The sequence below is a fragment of the Poecile atricapillus genome, chromosome 4, assembly GCF_030490865.1.
Source record: "Poecile atricapillus isolate bPoeAtr1 chromosome 4, bPoeAtr1.hap1, whole genome shotgun sequence".
In the NCBI taxonomy this organism is placed as follows: domain Eukaryota; kingdom Metazoa; phylum Chordata; class Aves; order Passeriformes; family Paridae; genus Poecile; species Poecile atricapillus.
Window position 1 is genome coordinate 9,097,918 of NC_081252.1, and position 23,205 is coordinate 9,121,122.

Genomic DNA, 23,205 nt, shown 5'->3' on the forward strand with positions numbered 1-23,205 from the left:
CCTGGTGTAAGCTTAAAAAAGGAAAGAGGAAGATGAAGCAAGAGGAATATTTAGCTTCCTCCTGCATCAACCTAGTCAAATTTGACCTGCATCTCAAATTTGGGATCCTGTGGCAGCTTTTACTACAAGCTCATATTATTAAAAAAATCTGTTTTAAAATGAAAACAACCCAAGACAAGACAGGCTGCTGTCTGTTACATGAAGCTCTGTAGCTCTTGAGGTGTGCAGGGGGTGATAGTGTACTATGAAAAGCTTCCACCTCTTAAAACTGGGTATTTCATTGTTTTTTGTAGATCTTCAGGAAAGCCAGAGCAGTGTCTCCTTCAATTCTTTTCTTTGATGAAATAGATGCCTTGGCAGTTGAAAGGGGAAAGTAAGTAATCCTGTTAGAAAAACAACAGACATTATTTCCTGATAAATTACTCTTACACAGCACAATCACAAATTCATTTACCTTTCTAGAATTATTTTATTAAATATCTTTATTCTTTGTACAGAGGGGGGTAACGTGTGACTTTTACTCAAGCCTATTTAACTTGGCATAAACAGGTAAGCTGATGTAGTTCCTCCTTTCTCATCTCATTAGCAGGAATGAATCTACTGGTTCTCATGCTCTTTGGCTCTTTTCTGTGGTTTTACCTTTTATTTCCAGTAACATAACTCCTTTCTTTTCCCAGGCCCTGGCCTAATTTGGTGTCTCCATCAAGCAAACAACATGATCGTAGGCTGTATAGCACAAATTTCCAAAGAGAATACTCTTGTACCTAAATTTGCATCTATGTTTAAATGTTTTGCCAGACTGGGAAAAACTTCATGAAAAGATTTGGAAACACTTGTGTCCTTTCATGTGTGACATTAAGAAGGGATTATTGTGCAAACAGCTAATAGTATTTTTTTTTTTAATAACCTGCTTTGTGGTAATTCCAAGAGATGTTTAGCTCATGTCTGAAGTAGGATTATTGCAGTTTTTAGTTCTGCTACAGCATATTTAAGATTTGACAGGCTCTGTAAGTGGACTTTCTTGGGGGATACCTCCTTATAAATGAAACTGCTACTTGCTGTTGCAGTAAATACTTTTATCCTGTTTTATATTGCATGACAAGCTACCAAATTGGTGCATCAGAAAGTATCTGTTGTGTTTAAAGGCACATCAAAACTTCAGTGTTTTTTCTGGGAAAAAAAGCTCCCTCAGCACACCTACAGATCATTTTTGTTTACAAGAAGGGCATTTGTATCTTCAGGAAAGGATAACAGGTGTAATTTTTATGTTTTGGTGACAGAGGAGGTGGCATCACATGTAGCATGGAACTGCCCTGTGAAGCTGCTAAGATATGAACATTGCTGTTGAAAATGCAAAATCTGATTGAAGATGTTTTCCTCAGAATCCTTCTCATGTGTAGTGCATGCAGCTGTGAAATTTGTAAGCTTCCTGTGTACTAAAGCAACAAAGAAATTGCAAAATTGTTTGCTTGAATCAAGCCAGTGGAGGGGAAAAAAAAATCATCCTCTGCTGCCATTGTTAAAGTGTTTAGCTTTCAGAACCAGCACTTCATCAAGATCAAACCTCTTAGAAGGTTAAGCCATAGTACATTTTAAACAGTCTTTTCACACAGTGCCCTGCAGGCGCTGAGTTTGTTTGTTTGTTTGCTTTTTTTAGGGAGTAAACAACCTGATTTTACCTTACCTGGGACTGTCTGTGGGGAATAGTAGGCCTGGCACAGCTTGCTGAAGAATGTGGTGTGACCTGCTGCAGTCGTGTTGTGCTGGAGACATCTGGTTTTGGAGCTTTAAAAAGAACAGGGTGGGACACACAAATATTTCATTGTCAAATCTGAACCAGATGGGAGGTAAAATATGTAGCACAGTTCTCATAAAATTCATCTGAAATTAAATGGTGTAGGAAACCAGACAAGGCACTTATTAGAAATGACCCTTTTTTTACAGGCTGACTTTGCACAGTAGGAATTTGCAAATGCACTAGAGATGCTAACGATTTGTGGCCTCTGGAGATCCATTTCCTGTACTATTACTGACCATGCTGAAGTTTTCAAGGAAACACCTGTTTATATTGTCTCCCCATTCCCTCTGTTGGCTCAATTAGTTTTCTTTGCCTTGGCAGTGAAAAACACTCTGTGATACAGTATTGTGAGAGTTTGAATCCTCTTGGTTTAAATCCTTGACTGTGATGGGATGCTGTGGGCTTGGTGCAGAATGTTCCACATTCCATATCTCCTGGGTAGGCAACCTCTCCTGATTCTACCAGGGATGTCCAGAAATCCAGAAAAGATGAAACTGTTAAGTTGGAGGAGTAATTTTACGTATAATTCTGATCAGAAATACAGATGTAAAATAACCTTGAGTAAATTGCTTAATGCTTTTGTTCTTCAAAGCACCCTGCCAAGTATTCATTAACCCATTATTTAGATTTGACTAAAGCTTGTGGGTTTCAAACATAAATGTTTTGCTCCAGCCCTTCTGTAGAGATCACTAAACAATCCCTTCTCAGCAGCAGGCATATATGAACCAATAGACTTTGTAATTAAATGGGTGTAGAGGTAGACAGACAAAGCTAAAGAATTTTCTTGTTTGGACCATTCATAATAATGTCTCCTTTGGACCAGGTAGTGGATTCTGTCACTGCACAAACCATTACAAACACTGTGGCTGCACTCATTGATTTCACATTCCCAAGCCATAATTAATCCCATAATTGTAATGCATCTAACACGCTACCTAATGTAACTGTCCTGTGTAGCAGTTTTGTTTTACAAAATCTGTTTGTGTGTGTTCATCAGTTAGAACTAATAACACTTTGAAGTCAGAAAAAATTAGAGTAATTGACACTGTTCATTGTCAAAATGTTGTTTTATTTGGAAAAGATTATTTCTTATCCAGCCTGCTTAGAAGTTCTGTATATTTTATCCATATGAATTAAGCTCCTGGATTTTTTTTCCTGTCTGTCCACATCCTCCCTATTTTGCATGTAGGCAACCCATTAATACATATTAATCAAGGAATTGAGAATGTGGGATGGATACACACCACTGTTAAAGAGAGTTTATGAAAATATAATCCCGCAGCTCTGAAGAAAAATAATTCATTGTAAGGAGCAATTGCTTGAGAGACAAATCTAATTATCTTTAATGCAAGAAGTTGAGAGGGTGATTCTGAATGGACTTGAATTTCCAGTGTGGTAGTGAAGATGTGAAGATATTTTGAGCTGTGTTCACTTCTGCTTTTTGTTCTGTTACTCTGAGCTTGTAATGCTCATGGAGGATTTTTCCATCTCTTTCTGATTTATGTTGAGATATTAGAATAAGTTTAGAGAGAACTGAAAATGAAAAATTAGTGGCTCAGTGGCCTGACTGTAGAGAAAAAGGGGGCGTTCACCATGACTGTTTCTAAAGAGCACATGGTAAACCTGCAGCAGAAAAGATGATAGAAAGTTAGAGGTGTCACTGTGAAATTTGAAGAGGAGAAATGATTGAAAAAGGAAAACCTTCTGCAGTCATGTACCAGGAGAGTTGAACCATGAGATGCACAGAGCCTTTTCCTCTATTTTGTGGTTCTAATTAGCATTTGCTTATAAGCAGATTATGGCTTTTTATTTTCTTTCCCCTTACTTCTGAAAGATGCTGTTATGACTTTTTGTAGGACAGATGGCAATGAAGCAGGACAGGTCCAGATGCAGCAGAGTGTGAGCAGGAGGGTTTGCCTTGAAGTGATCCCGTGCCTGCACAAAGCTTGGGAGGCTTTACAAATTGTACAGCTGCCGAGAGTTACGGGTATTTGTTACCCTCAGTATCCTGACCATATAAAACCTAATTCTTCTGGCCATTAGGGGTTGCCAAGAGGGAAATAGCTTGGTAATTAGACTTGAAAGTGATGAATGAACGTGGGTCTGTGTAAATGCAGCGCAGACAGTCTGTTTGCTGAACTTCAGAAATCTCTGTGCTTTGGAAATGGGACATTGTTTATATAAGTAAGATTTTTAGGATTTTTCGGCAAGAGATATCCTTTTCTTGTTTTTCAGAAGCAAAGCATTTCCCCTTTAGCTGCAAGTCTCTCTAATGTAGGATGGGAAATTCTGTAGACTGCTGAAAAAGACACTGAGAAATTCTATTTTCCAAGGAGAAAAAATAAAGACAAGGGACAAAATCAGCACCTTGTATTTCACTTGTGGAGGCCAAAAGTTGCTAGATGAATGTTGCTAACCTTTTCAGAGTGAGGGTAGAAGTGACAAAGTGAAGGGACTTTGGTAGCAATCCCCTCAAACCACAGCATGATGATGCTTTGTTTTGGGAAAATAATGTTATCCTGTATGCTGGGGGGAGGATAGATAGCCACAATTTAAAGTAGTCAGAACCCCTGAAAGACACACTGTTTTCACTTTAGGTATTAATATCTTTGCAGTCTCAAATTTTGAGGCTCTTGGGCTTTTAGAAGGAGCTGTGAGGAGCAGCAGCTTCTCTTCTGCAATGTGCCACCTCTACCTTGAACAGGGATAGTGATAAATCTTCTTTTTAAACCAGGATATCTTTAAGGGATGTTTTAGCTCATGTTTATTTATCCTCTGCACTTGAACTTATTGCATTTCAGTACCTGTGCAAATTCCCTGGTGCAATGGACAGCATCTGTCATTGAAGGAGGTCAGTGTGATGCATCCCATAGTGAAACCCACGGGCTGGATTCTGTGGGGACACAGCAAAAGAGAGAGGTTCTTGGCAGAAATCCACTTTGCACAGGGTAAATTGGCAGTACTGAAGCTGGAGGAAGTATTGTTCCCCTAATATTTCTCATGCAAAGACAGAAGAACATGAACAAAGTATACCTGGAAAAAATTGAGTTTCCCCCTGCCTGATTGTTTTTGAGGGACCCAATTCTTGTTCAGCTCAGACAGAACTTTGTGTTTCTGGTCTCTGTTGGCACTGGTGTCCCTGAACTGGGGGACATCAGCTGTTTCCCTGCAATATCTGAGCCATGTTTGCACATGATGGAGAATTGAAGCATTCAAAACTTTTGTGACTGCTCTATGAATTCTTTAAAGTTTTGGAATTTGGTATCCAAACAAATATTGTCTAGGGAAAAAAGCTGCATGCATTTTACTACTGCCAGCATTTTATTTTAGGTCTAGAGAGGAGTGGTGAAAGAGGAAAGTTTTGAAACAATTTTATTGTACAGTAAAGGTTGTAATTGGTTTTGGAAGAGCAATTTTAACAAATAGCATTACCCATAGTTTGTACATTGTATACAGTAAATGTCTGCAATCCCTTTAATTTTAAGGTAAACTTCTTAGTGCTTCTGACTATCAAGAATCCTTTATCACAATGTGGTTTTGAATCTGTGTTTCTTCTTTTTTGTTTACAAACCCCAATAATTTTTAACTTCCCAGCCTGCATTAAAATTTGGATATTTGAAGTCAATAGAGACTTCCATTGACATCAGTGAAAGCAGGACTGGATTGATAAACGCTTTCCTTGAAGTCAACATTTTGATGATATGCTGGAGGAACATAATTGTAACTAAAATTTATAAACAGTGAACCTATTATAAATAAATATTGTTGTAATGAAATTAAATCAAATCCAGTCTAGTTAGTTACTCTTAAGTCTAAAATACTTACAACTTGGACTGTGCTTGCTTTCCTGATAGACATGATTGATTAGAGTTTTAAACTTGATTAACTTCCAGGAATGCACAGAGAAATGCTGAAAAAAACAGAATGAAAGGAAGTGGGAAATTTACTGTGCATCAGGTGTGTGCTTGGTTTGGGGTTGTCTTTTTATTTTGTTTCATTGCTTTTTTTTAAGGCCACATCAGTGTTAGCAGAGCAGGAGAATGATGTTAGCATCCTTCCTGTGTCAGCCAGACAGTGCCAGGGCCAGCTGGAAGTGTGGGCTAATGCCAGTCTTTCATGGTTGTGCATCTGGAATTAGCTGCAAGCAGATGGAAATGGGTGATGGATCACCACCTAGGCGCTCAAGCATTTGGAGATGTGCTTGGGGAAAGCCCTTTGGAAGAAAGACTGTTGATTCCAAACCTGTCTCAAACTGGCTCCTTTCCTCCTTTTCTCTCCTTTCACTTTGTTTCATTTTTCTGGGCCTACTTCATTAACTTTTGGAAGCTGCAATAATGAGATATTTAAGCAAGTGGAAGAGGCTGCTTACACAACCGTGAAGGATAATTAGGATGTGTCTGTAGCTGTCTGCAGGCCATTTGTTTCAAAGTCACCTGCTGACAGCTGAGCACCGTTTCCTGTTTTCACAAAGTTCATCATCTTTTTATAGGAAGGCTTGCAAGCTGGAGACCACTCGAGGAGTACTTGGAGTTCTTCTATTTTGCTGTGCTCTTCTAATGCCTTGAAAACCAAATTACATGAAAGGCGTTTAATCAGCGACTCGATGGTTGGCAAAGCAAAGCATCATTTTGGTGTGCAGGTGACCATGAAGATAAATATTCTACCCAGACTGAATTTCCCAGACTTTTTGCCTAGGTTTCCTCTGGATATTTTCCTTCTGTGGTACTTGAGTTTTGTGCTTGAGAAAGCAGGGAAGATATGAAACAGTGTAGTGGGTAATAGTTGATGCAGGTGCATACAGAATCCAACAGCATCTAATTGTGGCGTGCTGATGGGTTTAGGTTTCTTCTTGAAGGGTTTTCCTGATCACACAGGCAGGAAAATTCCCTGCCATGGGGAATATTTCTTGTCTGAGCTTTGAAGAGGCTTGTGTGTGTTTTGGGGTTTGTTTGTTTTTTCAATGAATAGTGAATCTTAAAGTGGTAATATTAAAGATTTGCATGCTGTATGTATTTTTTACAACATCCAAGCCTGTAGTGGTCTGAATAATGGTCATTGAAGTTGTACCATTCACATGATAAAACATTCACACAAGAAAATTTGGCCCAGTGTTTTAATACTGGACAACCCTGCTTTTCCTGGCTGGCACAGCAGTGTCCATTCTGCTGGACAAAATGCCCCAGTGATGGAGTTTTTCCACAAAATTTAATATCTGTGACCATCCTGCAGTTATTGTCTTCTGATGCTGTTGGAGTAGATAATTTTTTTTATTTTTCAAATGCTGAGGAAAACCTTAACCTACCAAAGCCATATTTCACCCGAGTTCATGAGGGAGGGCAATAAAAGAGCGTGACAGATAATTAGGATCGTGGCAGCCGGATGGAAAAGCCGGGCTTGGCAGGTGCTCCTTGCTGACAGGTTCCCCCTGCAAAGCCCCGACACAAATGTCAGACTCAATAAAAATCCTTCAGGCTGTGCAAGCGAGGCGGCTCTCGCGTGGGAGTCTGCTGGCAGGGTGCTTCTGTGTTTCATGAACCTTTTACCTCTGTAGTTCAAGGAGATGTGGAGAGTCCTGCCAGAAGGGTCTATTTCAACCTGTTCAAATCTTTTTGATACTGAGCATTTTGTCATGTCAATGAGTTTTACATTTGTTTTGATATGAAATTATTTCCAGAGGTTTCAGTGAAAGGGTTATTTGAGATGATACCACATCCACAAGTATTTTTAAAAGCTATAAATTTTTATTATGATTGCTATTCTTTTTTTTTTGGGGGGGGGGGGGGATAAAAATAATAAAGCCAGTTTTTATCCATATGTAAGTCTTGCCTGATAGGATGTTTTGGAAGAGAAGGTGGACTGGACTCCCTTGTGACAAAACCTGCATTATAGATTTCAGCTCTGTGGGGATTAATCCGTCTGCAGTAATTTATCCTGGATACTTCTCCTGAGCTCTGCCTCTGACCTCACAGCTCTGCCTGAGGTAGGGTCAGCTGTGCAGGGGAGGGGTTCTCCCAGACCTCCTCCTGCTTTTGCAGCCTCACAGTTGCTGTGATGTTAACAGCTCTCAAAATGTTATTGTGTGAAGATTTCCTGCATTTCCACATCTACAGTTTAGCAGTGTAATTAAATTAAGGTCCTGATTCTGAAACCAAGGTGTTCCAACAAGCTCCAGTGCCATTGAAGTTAGTGGTGGGATGGAGAGTCACTGGTCCTCCTTTATGAGATTTAAGTGGTGGTGGAGACTTAAATACAGTTTTCAGTGAAAATGACATCTGGTGTTGGAAAGGCAGTGAAATGAGTATTTTTTCAGAAGTGCTGTAGATGGTCAGATGATGCAAATTTATGTTTGCTTAAGCTCGCAGTGGCGATGCTTACCAAATTTCATCGTGGGGTGAAACCGCAGTGACTGCATTCTCAGACTGTTTTTAGTTTTCAAATATTTAAAAACCTGTTAGAAAAAGGGTGGTGGGGGGAGGAAAGGAAATTAAATAAGTAAAAATGTACAAAACAAAAAGTTGCTGTCAAAAAAATGCCTATAGCAGGAAGGGTAACAGATTTAAATGTGATTTCATACATCTGGTTATGTCTGGAAACAAAATCTTCTTGGCTTGAAGATCTGTATAAGCCAGTGAACTGTATGTACTCCTTGGTGCAGTGATAGGATCGGGCTGTGGTTGCTTTTATATCCCCTGGAAGAAGTGTGAGAGTGGTTTAAGGTGTCCAGGGGGAAATTTCAGTGCCCACTGATATATGAATCCAGCTGGCTTGAACAGTCATTGGATAAGACCAGAGGAGATAGAAATAAAAGCTGTGGAGAGCCCTGTCCTTTTATATTGATTTTGGAACTGGTGCTCCTGATCTTGGGTCCATCAGACAAAGGCAGAATTAATTCAGATTAATTGCGAGTCTTTGGTAAACTGTAGGATACTTGGTTTATTCTGCCAGAATTTGTATTGGGAATGCCTTTGGCCAGAGTAAAATACCAAGAACAGGTTTGTCTTTTGTATTCACTGTGGATAGTCTTACCTGACAGGCTTCAGGAATCTTCTCTGGTGGTCAAGCTGAGTGCCTGTGCAGGAGTGCACATGTGCTTTGTCTGAGACTGGTGGGACCCTTGCAGTATTAGCTGGAATATCATACAGAGGAGGATTTCTGTCCCTAAATGCTGTAACTTCTCTACCTTTAAAAACTTCATCGAGGATTGTAAATAAAATGGGCTTGGCAAGAAACTAAACCAACACACAGCCTAATGAATTTCGTTAGGGCAGCAGCAGCGGTCGCCTGAAGTTCTCAGGCAGGCTGCTCTTTGCTCACACGTTTTTTATTTCAAAGGTATTTCTGGTTGGGGCACGGCTCCTGCGTGCACACAGCCGTGCACACACATGGCCCTGCGTGGATTATGTGAGGGGCTTAGCTCTGGCTGCCTGGATTTGCAGGCAGCGTGTTGACAGGAAATTAGTTTGTACCAGGACGTGCCTTTGGAGGACCATTTCCAGGCAGTTGTGAGGATGACATCAACGTGTGGAGGTCAGGTGGAGGCAGGGGCGGGGGGCCAAGGCAGCCCCTTGGCTGGAAGTTGGTTTTGGCACTGCCTCCCTGGGACTGGAGGGTCGATCATGGTTTGTTTCTCTGGCTGGTGTTTGTGTCAAAACTCTGGGCTGCCTTAATGAACGTTGCCTGTGTTAATTTGGAAGCCTTGCTGGGAAACCATGGGAAAATGGAAAATCGCGTCCCTGCGTCTCACCGCTGGAATTAACGGCTTGGGCAGCACTGGAGCTCTCAGAGCACACCATGGCTGTGAGGCAGCTCCCAGCAGCTGGGGAAGAGATCTCTCCCTGTGCCTGCCTGGGCTTTTTATAGGGTGCCCTGTTCAGGCAAAAGCTAATTTATTGTAGGCTGTGCTAAAATGGTGCAGCTTGTGATAGCTTACTGAACTATGTAAATAAAAGCACCGACATTAGAAATCCCTGGTGTCATAGGACCCAGTCACTTCTTCATTGATACTGGTTTTATTATTGATATTTACAATCAGTGATTGCCTAACTGCAGTTTCCTGATGATGCCCTGATTGCATGGAAGTCTTTGCAATGTGCATTCCTCTTTGGGGATTTTCCTTAGAATAATCACTTCTTTAGTGTGTTGTGGGTTTGGGTTTGTTTTGTTTTTTTTTCATTCTGAAGCTTGTAAGAGAAATGTTTATACTGGGGAAAGATGTAATATCCGTTCTAGCCACCTCTCTCTAAAACAAAATGTTTATTTATTTATTTTTAAGGAAACAAAGAAAAGTTTAGCATCTCCTCCAAAGTCTTACAGCTTTAGATCATCTCATAAAATGTTAACATTTATGTCCCAGTTTTACAATTATTTTTTCCTTTGCTTAGCGTTTTCTTTTGCTCAGTCTGTTGGGTATAAAGTGGAGTAAAATTGAAACTCGTGCAAGATGGGAGGCCTGGATCCCTACTGAGACTAGCTAATGTTACAAAGTTGATTTTAATTTCCTTTAAGCTGTGTGTCTCTCCAAAAGCATTTGCTATCCATGTCTAATACCTGAAGTGTTTTATCACACTCAGCTCTCTATAAGTCAGTGAGACCCTGACCCGTGGATATGTTAGAAATGCTCAAATATGGCTTGGGAATTTCCAGTGTGGCTGCAGAAACCCCAAAAGCTGACAAGCAGGTAACCCAAGTCCCCTCTCTAATATTTCTTAACAACCTAAATATTTTACTCTCTTAGCCAACATTTATTATAGCTCCTTAAAGATGTTTTCCAGACTGGGCGTGATAAGTTCACTGTTTTGCTCTGGAAAATTGCAGAACCAGTTGTAGGATAGGAAAGTCAGGGGATTTATTTGGAGCCATTACTGTTGATTTGGCTCTGGGACATCACTGTGGTTGCAGGTAGGCTGGTGGTGGGGTGGCAGTGCTGCATATATATGTGTATAATAACTGTGCAGCTGTATTTGTGCACTCTCTGTTGTATGGAAATACTTGGAGCACTTATGTTTTAGTATCTTTAATATTTTTATTTTTGGAAAATGAAAACATCAGGATGATCGTACTGCACTTCTGTGTGTGTAGGTGCCTGTTTACCTGTATAAACATTAAAGAGAACTTTTGGAAAAGGGCTTTCAAAAAATTTGAAATAAAAAATTATCTTAATCCTCTATAAATTTGGTCTTGTTTCAAGTATCTTCTTTGTTTATAGTGATCCAGAAGAATGGGAGAGATTAGTTTTTTCAAATTGTATTGAAGAGCCTATTTAAGGGTAGAGAAGTGAAACCTTCCCCTGTGCAGCAGAGGAGGGAATAGCCCTGGGACAGCAGCCCCATTAGTGAAAGATGATGGAGGTATGTGCCTGCCATCCACAGGGGAAGGTTGTGTGGAAAACAGCGAGTTTTAGGTGTGTGCCACAAGCAGGATTCCCAGTTTCTGGCAAAGGAGTATAAAACTCATTTTGGGTACACTCTCCAGCTGCTGTCCCTAGCCTGCTTCAGTTTCCTTGCCCCTTCTCAGCAGAGGGAATGCTTTGTTTGTCTGCTTAGGTTTTTCATATATTGGTGATTTCAAAGCTGGAGTTCTCAGTTTTTTCAGTGTTGGGTTTTTTCCCTGGTATCTGGAAAACGAACTGAGTTAAAGGACTGACAGTGAAATTATGAGGCAGTTGGTCAACACTCAATTTATTCTCATGTGATGGAGAGAGTAGAAAAACGTAGAGCAACTCTGCAAAAGACATAACTGCCTAATTTTTTTATACTGCATTGGGTGGTGTAAGCTCTCACTTGGATGCTGCTATAAATGAAAGTTTGTCTGACTAGTAAAGAAGCTGTACGAATTCAGTTTGCTTCAAAAAGTTTATTCTAGATACCCATATTGTGCTATGTTCTTTACAACCTCCGTAGCAGTTCAATAAGTAAAAAAACCCAAAATCTCAGTTGCTTTGCTGAATACCACGAAAACTTATGGAACTCAAATTATCTGATTTGGTTTTACTTCATATCACTGATGCTGTTTCAGAGGTTGAAGGCGAAAATAAATACTATGAAGAATTAAGGCAAAAAAAGTGCATCCCTGTAAATTGGAAAGAACAGTGCATCTTTTCCTTTCTCCTATTTCTAGGAAGGGAAAGATAATGCTGTGACTTTTTCTTTTTTTTTTCTGTAAATCAGCTCTTCAGGTGCTGGGAATGTAGCAGACCGTGTCTTGGCTCAGTTGCTGACGGAAATGGATGGGATAGAACAGCTGAAGGACGTGACAATTCTGGCAGCTACAAACAGACCGGACATGATAGACAAGGTACAAATAGATGCACTGTCTATATCCTGTTCCTCTTGAAAATACCAGATTTTGGTATAATCCCACCCTCTTTTACTCTTCAAACTGTTTTCTGATCAATTTAATGATGAAGAGTAGAAGTTTGGAAATGAAGACAAGGTAGAGGAATGGTTCATGTCCCTCACTGTTTCTCCCCTCTCCAGATTTTTTAACAGAAAAAAAAAATGCTTTAGGGTAGCCTTGAATATCTGTTTCCTAGGAGAAGTGTTCTATAAGTCAAGCTCATTGAACTTGTGCAGCAACATTTCTGTCAAACTGCTGCTGTGGTTTTTGCTTCTGTTGTGTTTGTTTATGCAGGAGTTCGCTGGAGTTTGTTGGTTTCATTAGTTACTTCCTTTCAAGGATTAAGTGTCTCAGCAATTCAGTTTCCAACTGTAAACAGGGAAATTTCTCCTCAAATCCCATGGCAGCTCTGCTGGTGTGACAAGAACATTTAAAGTTTGTAAAATCTGTAACACTTCCTGCAGAAAACCTCCAAGCAACAAACCCAACCCAGCAGCCCTCTAGAAAATCCACTTTAAAACCATTTAGCTTCCTCAGAGTTTATTTGTGCATTTATCTCTGAGCCTGCCATGGCAAAGCAGAGTTAGCAAAGAGTTTTCAGTAAAAGATAGTAAAACTCATTAGTGAAAAGTGTGCCTGTGCAAGATTGAAACTTGCAAGATTTCACTTTTGTTAAATTGATTTTGGGTTTTTTTGGTGACTGTTCTAAGTCAGTAAGACTAAGCTGAATTTGAAAACATTCTGATTGTTGAATAGCAAGGAAATTGCCTTTGGAGTCAGTTCAATGTTCTGCTGTGTTGTCTCCATCACCACCTGGGAACTGGGTTATCTGTCATTCTCCCTTTTGCTGGATTTCTCCTGGGCACACAGTGAACGCTGCTTTCTCATATTTGAGGTTTTATTCTAAATACTGGCAACACTGGAACAGAAATACCACAAGTTAAGAGTGCCACCCTGCAATAGAGAGGACTTTAGGATAGAAGCTAAATTCCTGTGTACTGTACCTACATCACTCCAGATGCAAACCCAGAGCCTGGGAATGAAAGTTTTCATTTTGATATGATGCATAAAATTGTCTTGTGTATCTCTCATATGTCTTCTGTACATATGAATTTTATGGGAGTGGTGAACTTCTAAAAACGAAAAAAAATTTTTAAAAATGAACAACATTTTTGTTATCCAGACCAGACAGGGTGTACCAGGCCACTGTCTTCTCCTAGATCTGCAATATTTGCAGTGCATGAGTTGTATGTTTTCCCTTCCCTGGAAGAAAGAAGATGACACCAGAAAGCATTTGTACTTCAGTAGTGGGAAATCTTTTAGTGGGGGATTTTAGTTTACTCTGTAATTGGTGATCCCTTTGAGAAGGTAAGAATTTGTTAAATTAATATTTTATATGGAAATAGTTATGTATGACAATGAGTGTCCTGTTTTTATAGGTATGCATGGTGACCATACAGTGGTATTTTTTTAAGACATGACTTTTACATATGGTATAAAAGTGCAATGCAGTTTCTGTTCTCTCTTTCCAAGGACTGTGAAAATGTGTGGAATGGTTTTTTGGGGCTATTCTTCAGCTTTTCAAAGCAAGAAATGCTTGAGGAATGTGTGTTTTATGCCTGCAAAATTGGTAACAATCCATCCAGCATTTTAATTTATGTGGCCCCTGCTTAACTGACAATGATGTGATGATTAATCTCTTGTAATTTGCAAACAGCACGTGGGGATATCAAAAGTAAGGGTATTCCCCTGAGCCTATGCAGACTTCACTGTCCCTGGAAACACCACAGCACATTGCTTTCAGAGACTGAATAGATTTGAGTCAGACTTTATACAAAGTTATGTGTAATGGGAAACTTGTTTGGACTTGTCACAGATGCCTGTTAATAACATATTTCTCTAAGATGTCATGATTGTATTGAAATATTATTGCATCTTAAAGTTGTGTCTTGTGTTTGTGTCTCAGCTACTTTGCATCTCATTCATGTGATGCTGGGGAGACTTTGGAATTGTTTCTATTTTCTGTAAGAATACAAACCCAGTACGTACTGTTTTCAGCCATGTATGGTACAGAAAGTGATTTCTCTTGGAAGGGAAATACTCTGGAACAAGATGTTCTGAACATTCTTTGAAAGTGATACAGAAACAAAACACTCTGAGTCAGTAATAATAGTAAAATCTTAACTTCTCTTCTTCATTCTATAAGCAGAATTGATGAGCAATAACTGGAAAAACTGCCTTTTGGTTTTGGTGACTTACCCACTCAGGAGTGATTTTTTCATGCCTAAAATATGAAGCAGTAACTTTATGGAGCTGCTTATGATTCAAAGCCTGTTTGTATTTTCCTATGCATCAGTTGTCCTAATGAGAGATCACTCATCCCCACATAAAATTTTTTGAACCCTGTGTATAAACTGCTCAGCTTGAAATGAAACATTCTGTCTGGACATACATGTGAACAAGTTTTCAGGTGTGGTGAGACAGATTTCCATGGAAGAAAACCTAGACCAACTCATTTGTGTGCCCCATTTTTCCTTTTGTCAGTGGAACCTATTTTCCTGGTCCTCTAGTGCTGGGCTTAGTTCTAGTGTGAGAAGGGTGAATTGGGAATTGGTGTCATTACCTATCCATGCAAATCTTTTTTTTCCCCCTCTTAAGCAGCATTTCAAACTCCCTTAACAAGGGTACATTGGGAAGAAAGGGTGACTGTCAGATCCCCAGGGACCTCGGTGAGTATTTCAGCACAGGAAGCAATATGCACGTTGCTGCATCGGGTGGTTTTCCCTCCTGCTGGGTCAAATTTGAATGTCAAACACTTTAGCTGTGATGTAAAACACGAGGTGCTGAGTGAAAGGATGGCCCCGTGGTACAGGATGACATCCTGGTGCTCCTGACAGCTTCACTTCTCCTTATCTTGGGGTGCAGAAAAGATGTATCCTCAAATATGCTATTTGCATAAGAATGACAGGATGTGATAGGACAGATGAAGATTAATGGGAAGCTGTGCTGTCAGCATTGCCCATTGTCTCCAGATTGATGATGGTCTGGATTTTGTCTGCATTTGTGGGCTTCAGTGTAATTTAAACTGGAAGCTGCCCTGGTACCAGAATACTGAAGAGCTGAACCTTTACAAATGCTTTGTTAGCACAGGAGGGCAGTGCTTGCCTCCCCATTTCCAATCATCCTGCTTGTTGCTATAAAAACATGTATTTTGCATATTGTGCCGGTGCAGGGGATTTTTCCTTCCTCCTTTTGCATGTTTATTTTGCTTTTAAAAAAACTTCCTGCTCCCTAGTCTTCCTCCTTACTTTTTTCCTTTTCCATCACCTGCAAGTTTTGCTGCTTCTTATGTAAGCTTTGTTGACTTCATTCTATTAACCACTGGCTTTGAATTTAGCTTATTTAGTTTGAGTCATGTGGATAACACTGAGTTTTCTGTTCTGGTTGCATGAACAAAATAAAACAGAACTGCAGCTGATACTCTTCCTAGCAACTGCCAAGCATGAGAAAAAGGAATAAAACTCTCTTCCTCTATGCTTCAGTTGCGTTTGAAGAAATCTTCTGGGCAGAGAAATGAGGCAGAGAGTTATCAAATTGATCTGCCCCTCAAAATGTTGATTACTATGTAGTTATGGGACAATCTTAATTTAAAGTGGCTTGTTTTGATGAAAATAAAAAATGCGTGATAGAACCATTTGGCAGAATCAGTAAAGAAATTATAATTTCTTGCCTGCAGCAAAAGTGAATAATCTTTCCTCTTTACAAACATCAAAGTTCAGCCTTTCTGAAGGCTCATGGAAGAAATTCAAATATTTAAGTCTTCAGTTTTACAAGTTAAAAGGAATAGGAAAGAATCTTACACATTTATTCATTATTGTCTGGAGATGTGTATGTGCTGTTACAAAGCAAGTGATGCAGTCAGATGCAGTGGCACAATCTTACCTCTGTACCACGTCATATATTCTCCTATTTACATATTTGCCTATTTGTGATTTCTGTTTTGGCCAGATACATCTCACTAAAAGTTATTCCTGTGTTACAACTGTGACTTGGTAGGATTTCAGTTTTCCATTATTATTATTATTATTATTATTATTATTATTATTATTATTATTATTATTATTATTTCCCTGTAGATTTAGAAGCCACATAATCCATCCATGTGTCTTTCAGTGGTAGGGAAGGAGCAGAGTAAGGAAAAGGGGAATAAGTCTCTTGCTGCCATTTCTCAACTGTGCAGATTTCATCCAGATTTGGAGTACAGGGTTCCCAAGACTGGGTGCTTTTTAGAAGGAAATGGTGCAGGAACATGTAACTTTCCCACCTATTGTATTCTTGTGATGCAGTATTTTGGAGCAGGAATCAGAGTGCGGGAATGGAATCACCAAGTCTGTCCACACTGCTGGACCATTAATTATTTTATTTTTTTTTACTTTAAATGCTGAAATGCCTCTCTGCTTGTCAAAGGACACTCCTCATATTCTTGTAAAACCCTGGGATTAAAAACAGAGAGGGAGATTTTGTGGGTCTCCTTTTCAGTCAGCCAGCACCTAGAGCACTTACATCATCTTGCCCAGGTGCAAGTATGGCTCTTTGAAATAACAGAAGATGTGGGATTTCTTTTGAAGACAAGATTGTTCTGGAGCATATAATAAATTTTCAGAAAATGAAGCTTTAGGGAAAAATTATATCAAGCTACATGACATGGAAAAGAGGATCTGATATTCTAAAATACTTTCACAATTTTGGCACCATCACATTTTCCATCAATTGGTTTTCTCTGGTATGTGTTTGAGTTTTTCCTCTTAATTTTCTTAAACCTGCAACTCTGAGTGAGGTGGAGAGGTGCTCTGAAAAGTTTTTCAGAGGTTCAACTTTACCTTTATTAATATCAGATCTTTACAATTTAGGGTGATTAGAAGCTTATTACCTTTATTTTTAAAAAAAAGAGCAAAAGAGTAAAATAAAATTATTTAAAAATTTTCACATGTTCTTTTCACCTGCCAAACTGAAATGGCTGAATTGACACAGTTGATGAGCAGTGCTGTTTACTGGCTGAGACTTTCAAGGGGCTGAGAATACCAGGCTTTGAGGCTGGATTACTTAGCAAATCCATGGTTTCTAAAGATCCTGACTGCTTTTACTGTGCAGAGGTAGTTTTGGGGTTCATATATATATATATATATATATATATATATATATATATATTTGTACCTCTTTAAGTCAAGAACCAGGTTTTAAGATTCACCTCAATCTCCCTTCTGTCTCGCTCCCCTTTCTCCCCTTGCCTTCTTCCTCACAGATGAAAACTTTGTTTTCTCATGAGCACAGCAAATAAAATATTTCCAGGTGTGCAAAAGTGATTTTTGTTTCCAGCTATTCGATTGTCAGAGTGTGGAGGGCTGAGTAGTAAATCAGCCTTAAGGCTGCTATGGTTTTAAAAAACAAAATCTTAGTGGTGACAGCTGAAGAGCACAGTGACTTTTTCACTCAAGATTTATTACTTGCCTGAAAAGAAAGGTTGGAGGGAAAACTTGCTGGGCTGCATATTTTCTCCTTTAGCAGATATACTATAGGGCCAGGACAAGCTGGCTTTATTTTGTCTGTGAAAACATACATTTAAACAATGTATGTAAAAATATAGTAGTTTTACTTCAAATAGAAAAGTCAATACACCCTTCTCTTGTTGCTTATAGTGGAAAGCATTCCTTGTGTCAGCTCAGTTGTGTGTTTTAGCATCACTTATGCTTTTATAAACCTCCCTGCAGCACATGCCAGAAAATTTACTTCAAGATATCAATGTGTATTTATTTCATTCCAGAGATGGAAAGGTAAAGGCCACAGGCCAAAATTTGTTCTTATTCAGACCTCCTGCCTGGAGGTCACAGAGTCCAGCTAAGGTACACAGGGTGCTAGCAATCCTCTGGACACACTGGGAACTTGGAAAGGCTCTTGGCTTCATGTCTGTTGTGTAAATGCCATCCTGGTTCAATGAGTCTGTAGGTCTGCTACCAGGTGTGATTTTGGAGGTTTGTGTTTGTTTTTTGTTTTGTTACTTTTTGTGTGTTTGGGTTTGTTGTTTTTTTTTTACTGTGACATGGAAATTATGCTGTATTTCTAAGACAACATGGGAATATCTGGGGTTAAAATGAATAGTGCCTCTAAAAATCAGGGGCATGTAAGCAGTACCTGTAAACTGGGTGTTAATTCCTAGTGTTGAGTTAGGTCAAGTTTATTCTTCATGCAGGTTTAGTGACAAAGCAAAAAACTTCATCCAGAGAAGTAACAATAATTTTATGACTAAGTGTAATGTACCTGTACAGCAAAGTACAGAGGAGGCAGCGAAGCAAGGTGCAGCAAGGCATATTCCATAGTCAGCGTGCTGGATGGCATGAATCTTGGTTATATTAAATTAGCTTCATTAGGATGGTGATAACAGTTAAAGGAGAGACATTCCAAACAGCCTTGGGTTTTAAATATTTATGGGAGTGATGCTGTGGAAGGGTTATAAGTGTAATTCTGAGAGCTGCAGAAGCTCGAGGAAGGGCCGCAGTTACGGTACTTGGGCTGTAGCCACAGACACATTTAGAGCTTGCTTTGCACTTGGTCTTCTGCCCAGCTTTCCTCTTTGTGGATGCAAAATGCACAGTGTTTGTCCAGCTTTTTGTGTATGCTATATTAAAATAGCATTATAGAGGACGTTGTGTTTGTTGAGCACTCATGAGTTAAGAACTGGCTGCAATCTTAATTCATTCATCCTCAGTGTGTGCATCATACTGCAGTCTCGATTTACATTAATTAAAGACGTGTGCATTGTGCATGATTAATTAAATTGCATTCATTTAGAAAATTATTTCTGCAAGTCATTACGATTGCCTATACTTTAATTACCTTAATACTCACACTTCCTTGCTTTTGAGGGCTCTGATTAACACTGTTTAAAATCAGACTAGTTTCTGGGGAGGAATTATCAGGTTCTATCAGTTTGTGTCATACTGAGATCTTTGTGGTTATCAGCAGTACAGGACCCTCTGGGTGTGCCACAAAAAACTTGTTTACTTGAAATAGGTGATAAATTGACAACATTAAGCTCCCTTGCTGGTTTTTTTTGGTGGGGTCTGCTGTGCAAGAATGGGATTTTTGCCTGTTACCCAGGATATTTTCTGACAACCAAAGAGTGCTTTTGCCCCAGTGTCCAGACTCTTGGTTTTCAATTTGCTCTCTCTTCATATAAGGCTTTTCATTCTGGTGTCTTCTCTCTCCTTCGGCTTGACTGTATCCAAAAAGCTCCGATAAGGGGAGAGGTTGCTTCCCTGCTGTCATTTTGGGAGCCTAAATCCAGCACAGGCTGCAGACTCCTTGAGCCGTGGTAGGATCAGTCTTTGAGTGGGCAAAATTTGGAAAATGTATCCACAAAATGTCAAGAAGCCTCACAAAGCCTTTTCAAATTGAGATGTTTCAAGTCCTCCGTAATGTGGTCAGGTCTCAAGACCTCTCTCCAAAGGTTAGGGTGAAAGAGTTTTATTTTTATTAATTTTTATGAACTGTAAATAAAGCAACATTTTTCCTGGTCTCCTTCTCATGCAACAGCTGAAATGTTTTGACTGGAGCATTACAAAACAAATCAGTCTAAGGCAGCCAGCCAGCTTGGAAAGGACAAGAAGGTCAAAGCTCCGAACAGCATAAGCTACTAAATGGATTATTTTATAATATAAAATGTTGAGTGACTTCTATATTAACTGTTGATAGTTATCTCTCCCCTAATAGGGTAGGGAGCTGTTCCAGTGAAAAGGGAAGTTGTGGTGAAATGGAAGGCCTGGCTTTGTACAGGTCAGTGGGTTGGTGTCAGTCAGAACCAAGGGCAGCTTGGGGGGGATGAGATGGCCAGTGCACAGTGCCACTATTTGGTTGCCCACTTAAAGATTGTGACCTTTTCACTTCTCGTTTTAGGTTTAGGAAACCTTTGAACCTCAGAGCTTTATAATGAGAAAGCTGAGATAATAGTCAAGCTCTTTATATCAGTAAAAGGACTCTAAAGAGCAGCTGCATTTAGGGGTTAGGTGCTATGCACTTGTTTCTCAGTAAGGATTTTAGTAATATTTTGTGTTCTTTATGGATATTAGATGCCATCATTAGTCCTTTCAGTTGGTTAGAACCATTTCTTTGTGAAATTTCTGTGGGGAGAAGGAAAAATAGATCTCAGGCAGCCAATTTTTAGAAAAAAATTTCTTTTTTTCCAGGAGATATAACTTTAAATTCTATTTGCTCCATCAGTCATGAAAGTTGAATATCTTGCACATGTGATGCACGTACTTTCAGGGATAAATGGAAATACCATTCCCATGCAGGGTATGTAACACTGAAAGACAATGGATTTGTTCAGGAAAGACAGGTTCTTTCTCTAAGATGTTAGTTAAATTCTTAACATGAAGCTGAATGTGGTACTGTAATAATGTAGAACAGAGGGAAAGGGAGAAATCTGAAGGTGACTGATTAATAATGTATCATTTCATAAGGTGTGTGGAAGGATTGATGTGCACTGAAGTGCAAAGCTAGGGCTCTCCATGTGCATGTGAGATGTTTACATCTCCTGTGCACACTTGGATGACTGCTAGATCGCTTGGATGCCTCAGGGTTGGATTGGATAGGCATATAACAAGATTTTAGGGGTGTTTTAGGCTGTGTATGATTCCTTGTATAGGCAACTGTCAAAGTTGGCTCAGGACAGTTTGTGATATTTTTTGGGATAACCTAGAAAAACATGTGAATGACTAAGTGATTGAGAGCAAAGGGTCTGAAAGTTAAATGGATATTTTGATTGAGTGGTGCCAGGCAGGATTCAGCAGTTCTGGAAATCTGAAGTGACTGCTTCTTTTGGGGGTTATATATTACATATTCTTGCCTAGTTGAAGAATTCAATTAAAGAGGGTGTAGTCACTTCTTCCTTTGTTTTACATGTAAGTGTATTCCCTCCATGGCAAATGAAGTTTTGTGTTACAGAGAAGCATAAACCAGGTATGTGTGCTTTGAACGCACTTCACAACAATACTTTGATTGCTGTCTGCAGCATCTTCTTGAAGTACTGTTCCCAGTCAGGTGCTGGAAAATATAATTTTGGGAACAGCCCTTTTTCTGGGGGTGTTGATTGTGTGATACTGTTTTGTGCAGAATGAAAGGAGAGTCAGCTATTCCTAAACAGAAACTGGTTTATGCCTTTGATCATCCTTGCTGCCCTCCTCTGAACCTCTTCCAGATCTACTGCATCCTTTTGGAGAGAAGGGGACCAAGGTGCAATCGGGGTTTGTGTGGGTACACAGTGATGTTTTCTGGTTTGATCTCTACCCTTTTATTAGCTGTTCTGAATTTTTAACACCAGAATTGCTTTTTTGACTGCTGCCAAGAACCAAACTAGAGTTTTCATCACTGTCTGTTGAGAAGTGGTAATGATTCATCTCATGGCACATCCGTTTATTTCTAAAGAGAATATTGAATTTCCCATGCTCAGTGCGGTGCCTTTACTTAATTGAACATTATCCAATTGCTGTCTTCTGAGATTCTTGGACAGTTCTTTACCATCAGTTTTCATCCCTGTTTCTTTGAATAACTCAATCATTAGAAATTAGGGCTCCTATATGACATAATTTCACTGGTATTAAACCTCATAAAGGAGGTGTGAATTTTATACAGGAAAAGTAGGTGGAGATGAAGGGGTCTGTATTGTGTCGCAATAGAGAGGTAACAGGAAAGGCCTCTCCCCTGCCAGTGCATGCTGTTATCTCCAGACAGATCCTGACAAGCACAGTTGGACTCTTACTGAAAACAGAGAAACAGTGGAATGAGCGATAAAGCATCACAAAATACAACGAGCTTGAGGGAATTTGTATTCCTTTGCACTGTTTTTTATCGGTTCTGAAAAAGGAAGGGAGAAGAACGAGGAGCCTGTTTTTCATGCTGGTTTGGGTGCAAAATAAGCAAGTAGAAGCAAAACAAAACAAAACAAAAAAAATCTTGAAGAGAATGATCATTCTAAAAAGAGTTTGTATAACAGCGTGCCTTATTGTGTGGAGAACCTAAGCTTGCCTATCTGTTTATGAAGAGGAAAACAGTGAAACAGGCAGTCACTGAGATTTACTAGGTGGTAGGAAAATAAGCAATCTGTAAGGAGGACTGTGTCTTTACAGTAGGCAGCAATCACAAGAAAAGTGCAGAGTGCCAGCGCAGTCTGGGGGAAAACACTCCTGAGAGTGGCACAGAAAATGGAGGGATCACGGTGTTGGTTCTCACAGACAAGAGTGAGTCTTCTTCAGACTGCAGAGAGCGTAGCTGTGCTTCAGAAGTTGTTTTTCTTAGCGGTGAATGCTTTCTGCAGAAGTCACCGAGCGAGGAGAGGCGGCGTTAGCCAGTTTGCAAGGCAAGTCTTATTCCATTACTTAACAGGGAGGCACGTGAGCTATGTAAGCAAGAACACACGCCAGGGTGTGTGTGTTCATCAGTCAGCATGTGGGGTGTGTGTAATTGGCAAACACACACCTTGGAACATGTTCCTGCGCCTATAAAATGGGCATTTATTTTAGTTTTATTAAGGAATGTAAATACCCTCTGCTAGCAAAAAAATACTCTTTTTTACATATATAAAATTGAAACACTGTTCTTTCATGCATTTAATGCTGAAGTGTGTTAAAGTCTTTAAATACCTGTTTTAGTGCTTAAATGCTAGTTTGATCTGATATCTGAGCCTCTCTGTTGTCTTGATGCACTAACAATTCCATTTGAGTGGGTGTGAGGAAATGTAACTTGACTTCATCCTAGATTTCCCCATTGATTCGTATTCCTTGTGCTCCTCTGAGCTTCCCCACCTGTACTTAGAAACTACATTTCCCAGGGGAGCTGCGGTGCAAACCTTATTCTTCATCCAGAAGGACTAGCTGCAGAGGATATCACTCTTAAATGATGGTTTGATTCTGTGTACCAGCAGGGAGGGGATTTCGTGATGTTGCTTCTCTCTCCAGAAAAGGTCTTGTCAAGGAATGGAAGAATGCAGAGAATTAGTGCCATGGAAACAGGTTGTGCTC

The 23,205-nt window shown here is 39.6% G+C and overlaps 1 protein-coding gene across 3 annotated transcripts in view; it reads left to right on the forward strand.

Moving 5' to 3' along the window:
• The window catches only part of AFG2A (AFG2 AAA ATPase homolog A), a 166,258-nt gene that overhangs the window by 36,626 nt on the left and 106,427 nt on the right, over positions 1–23,205 (forward strand). For all 3 annotated transcript variants that reach the window (XM_058837466.1, XM_058837464.1, XM_058837465.1), the window contains exons 13-14: positions 294–373; positions 11,965–12,091. In XM_058837466.1, the coding sequence (XP_058693449.1) occupies positions 294–373; positions 11,965–12,091 (207 nt within the window). The remainder of the gene's footprint in view (positions 1–293; positions 374–11,964; positions 12,092–23,205) is intronic.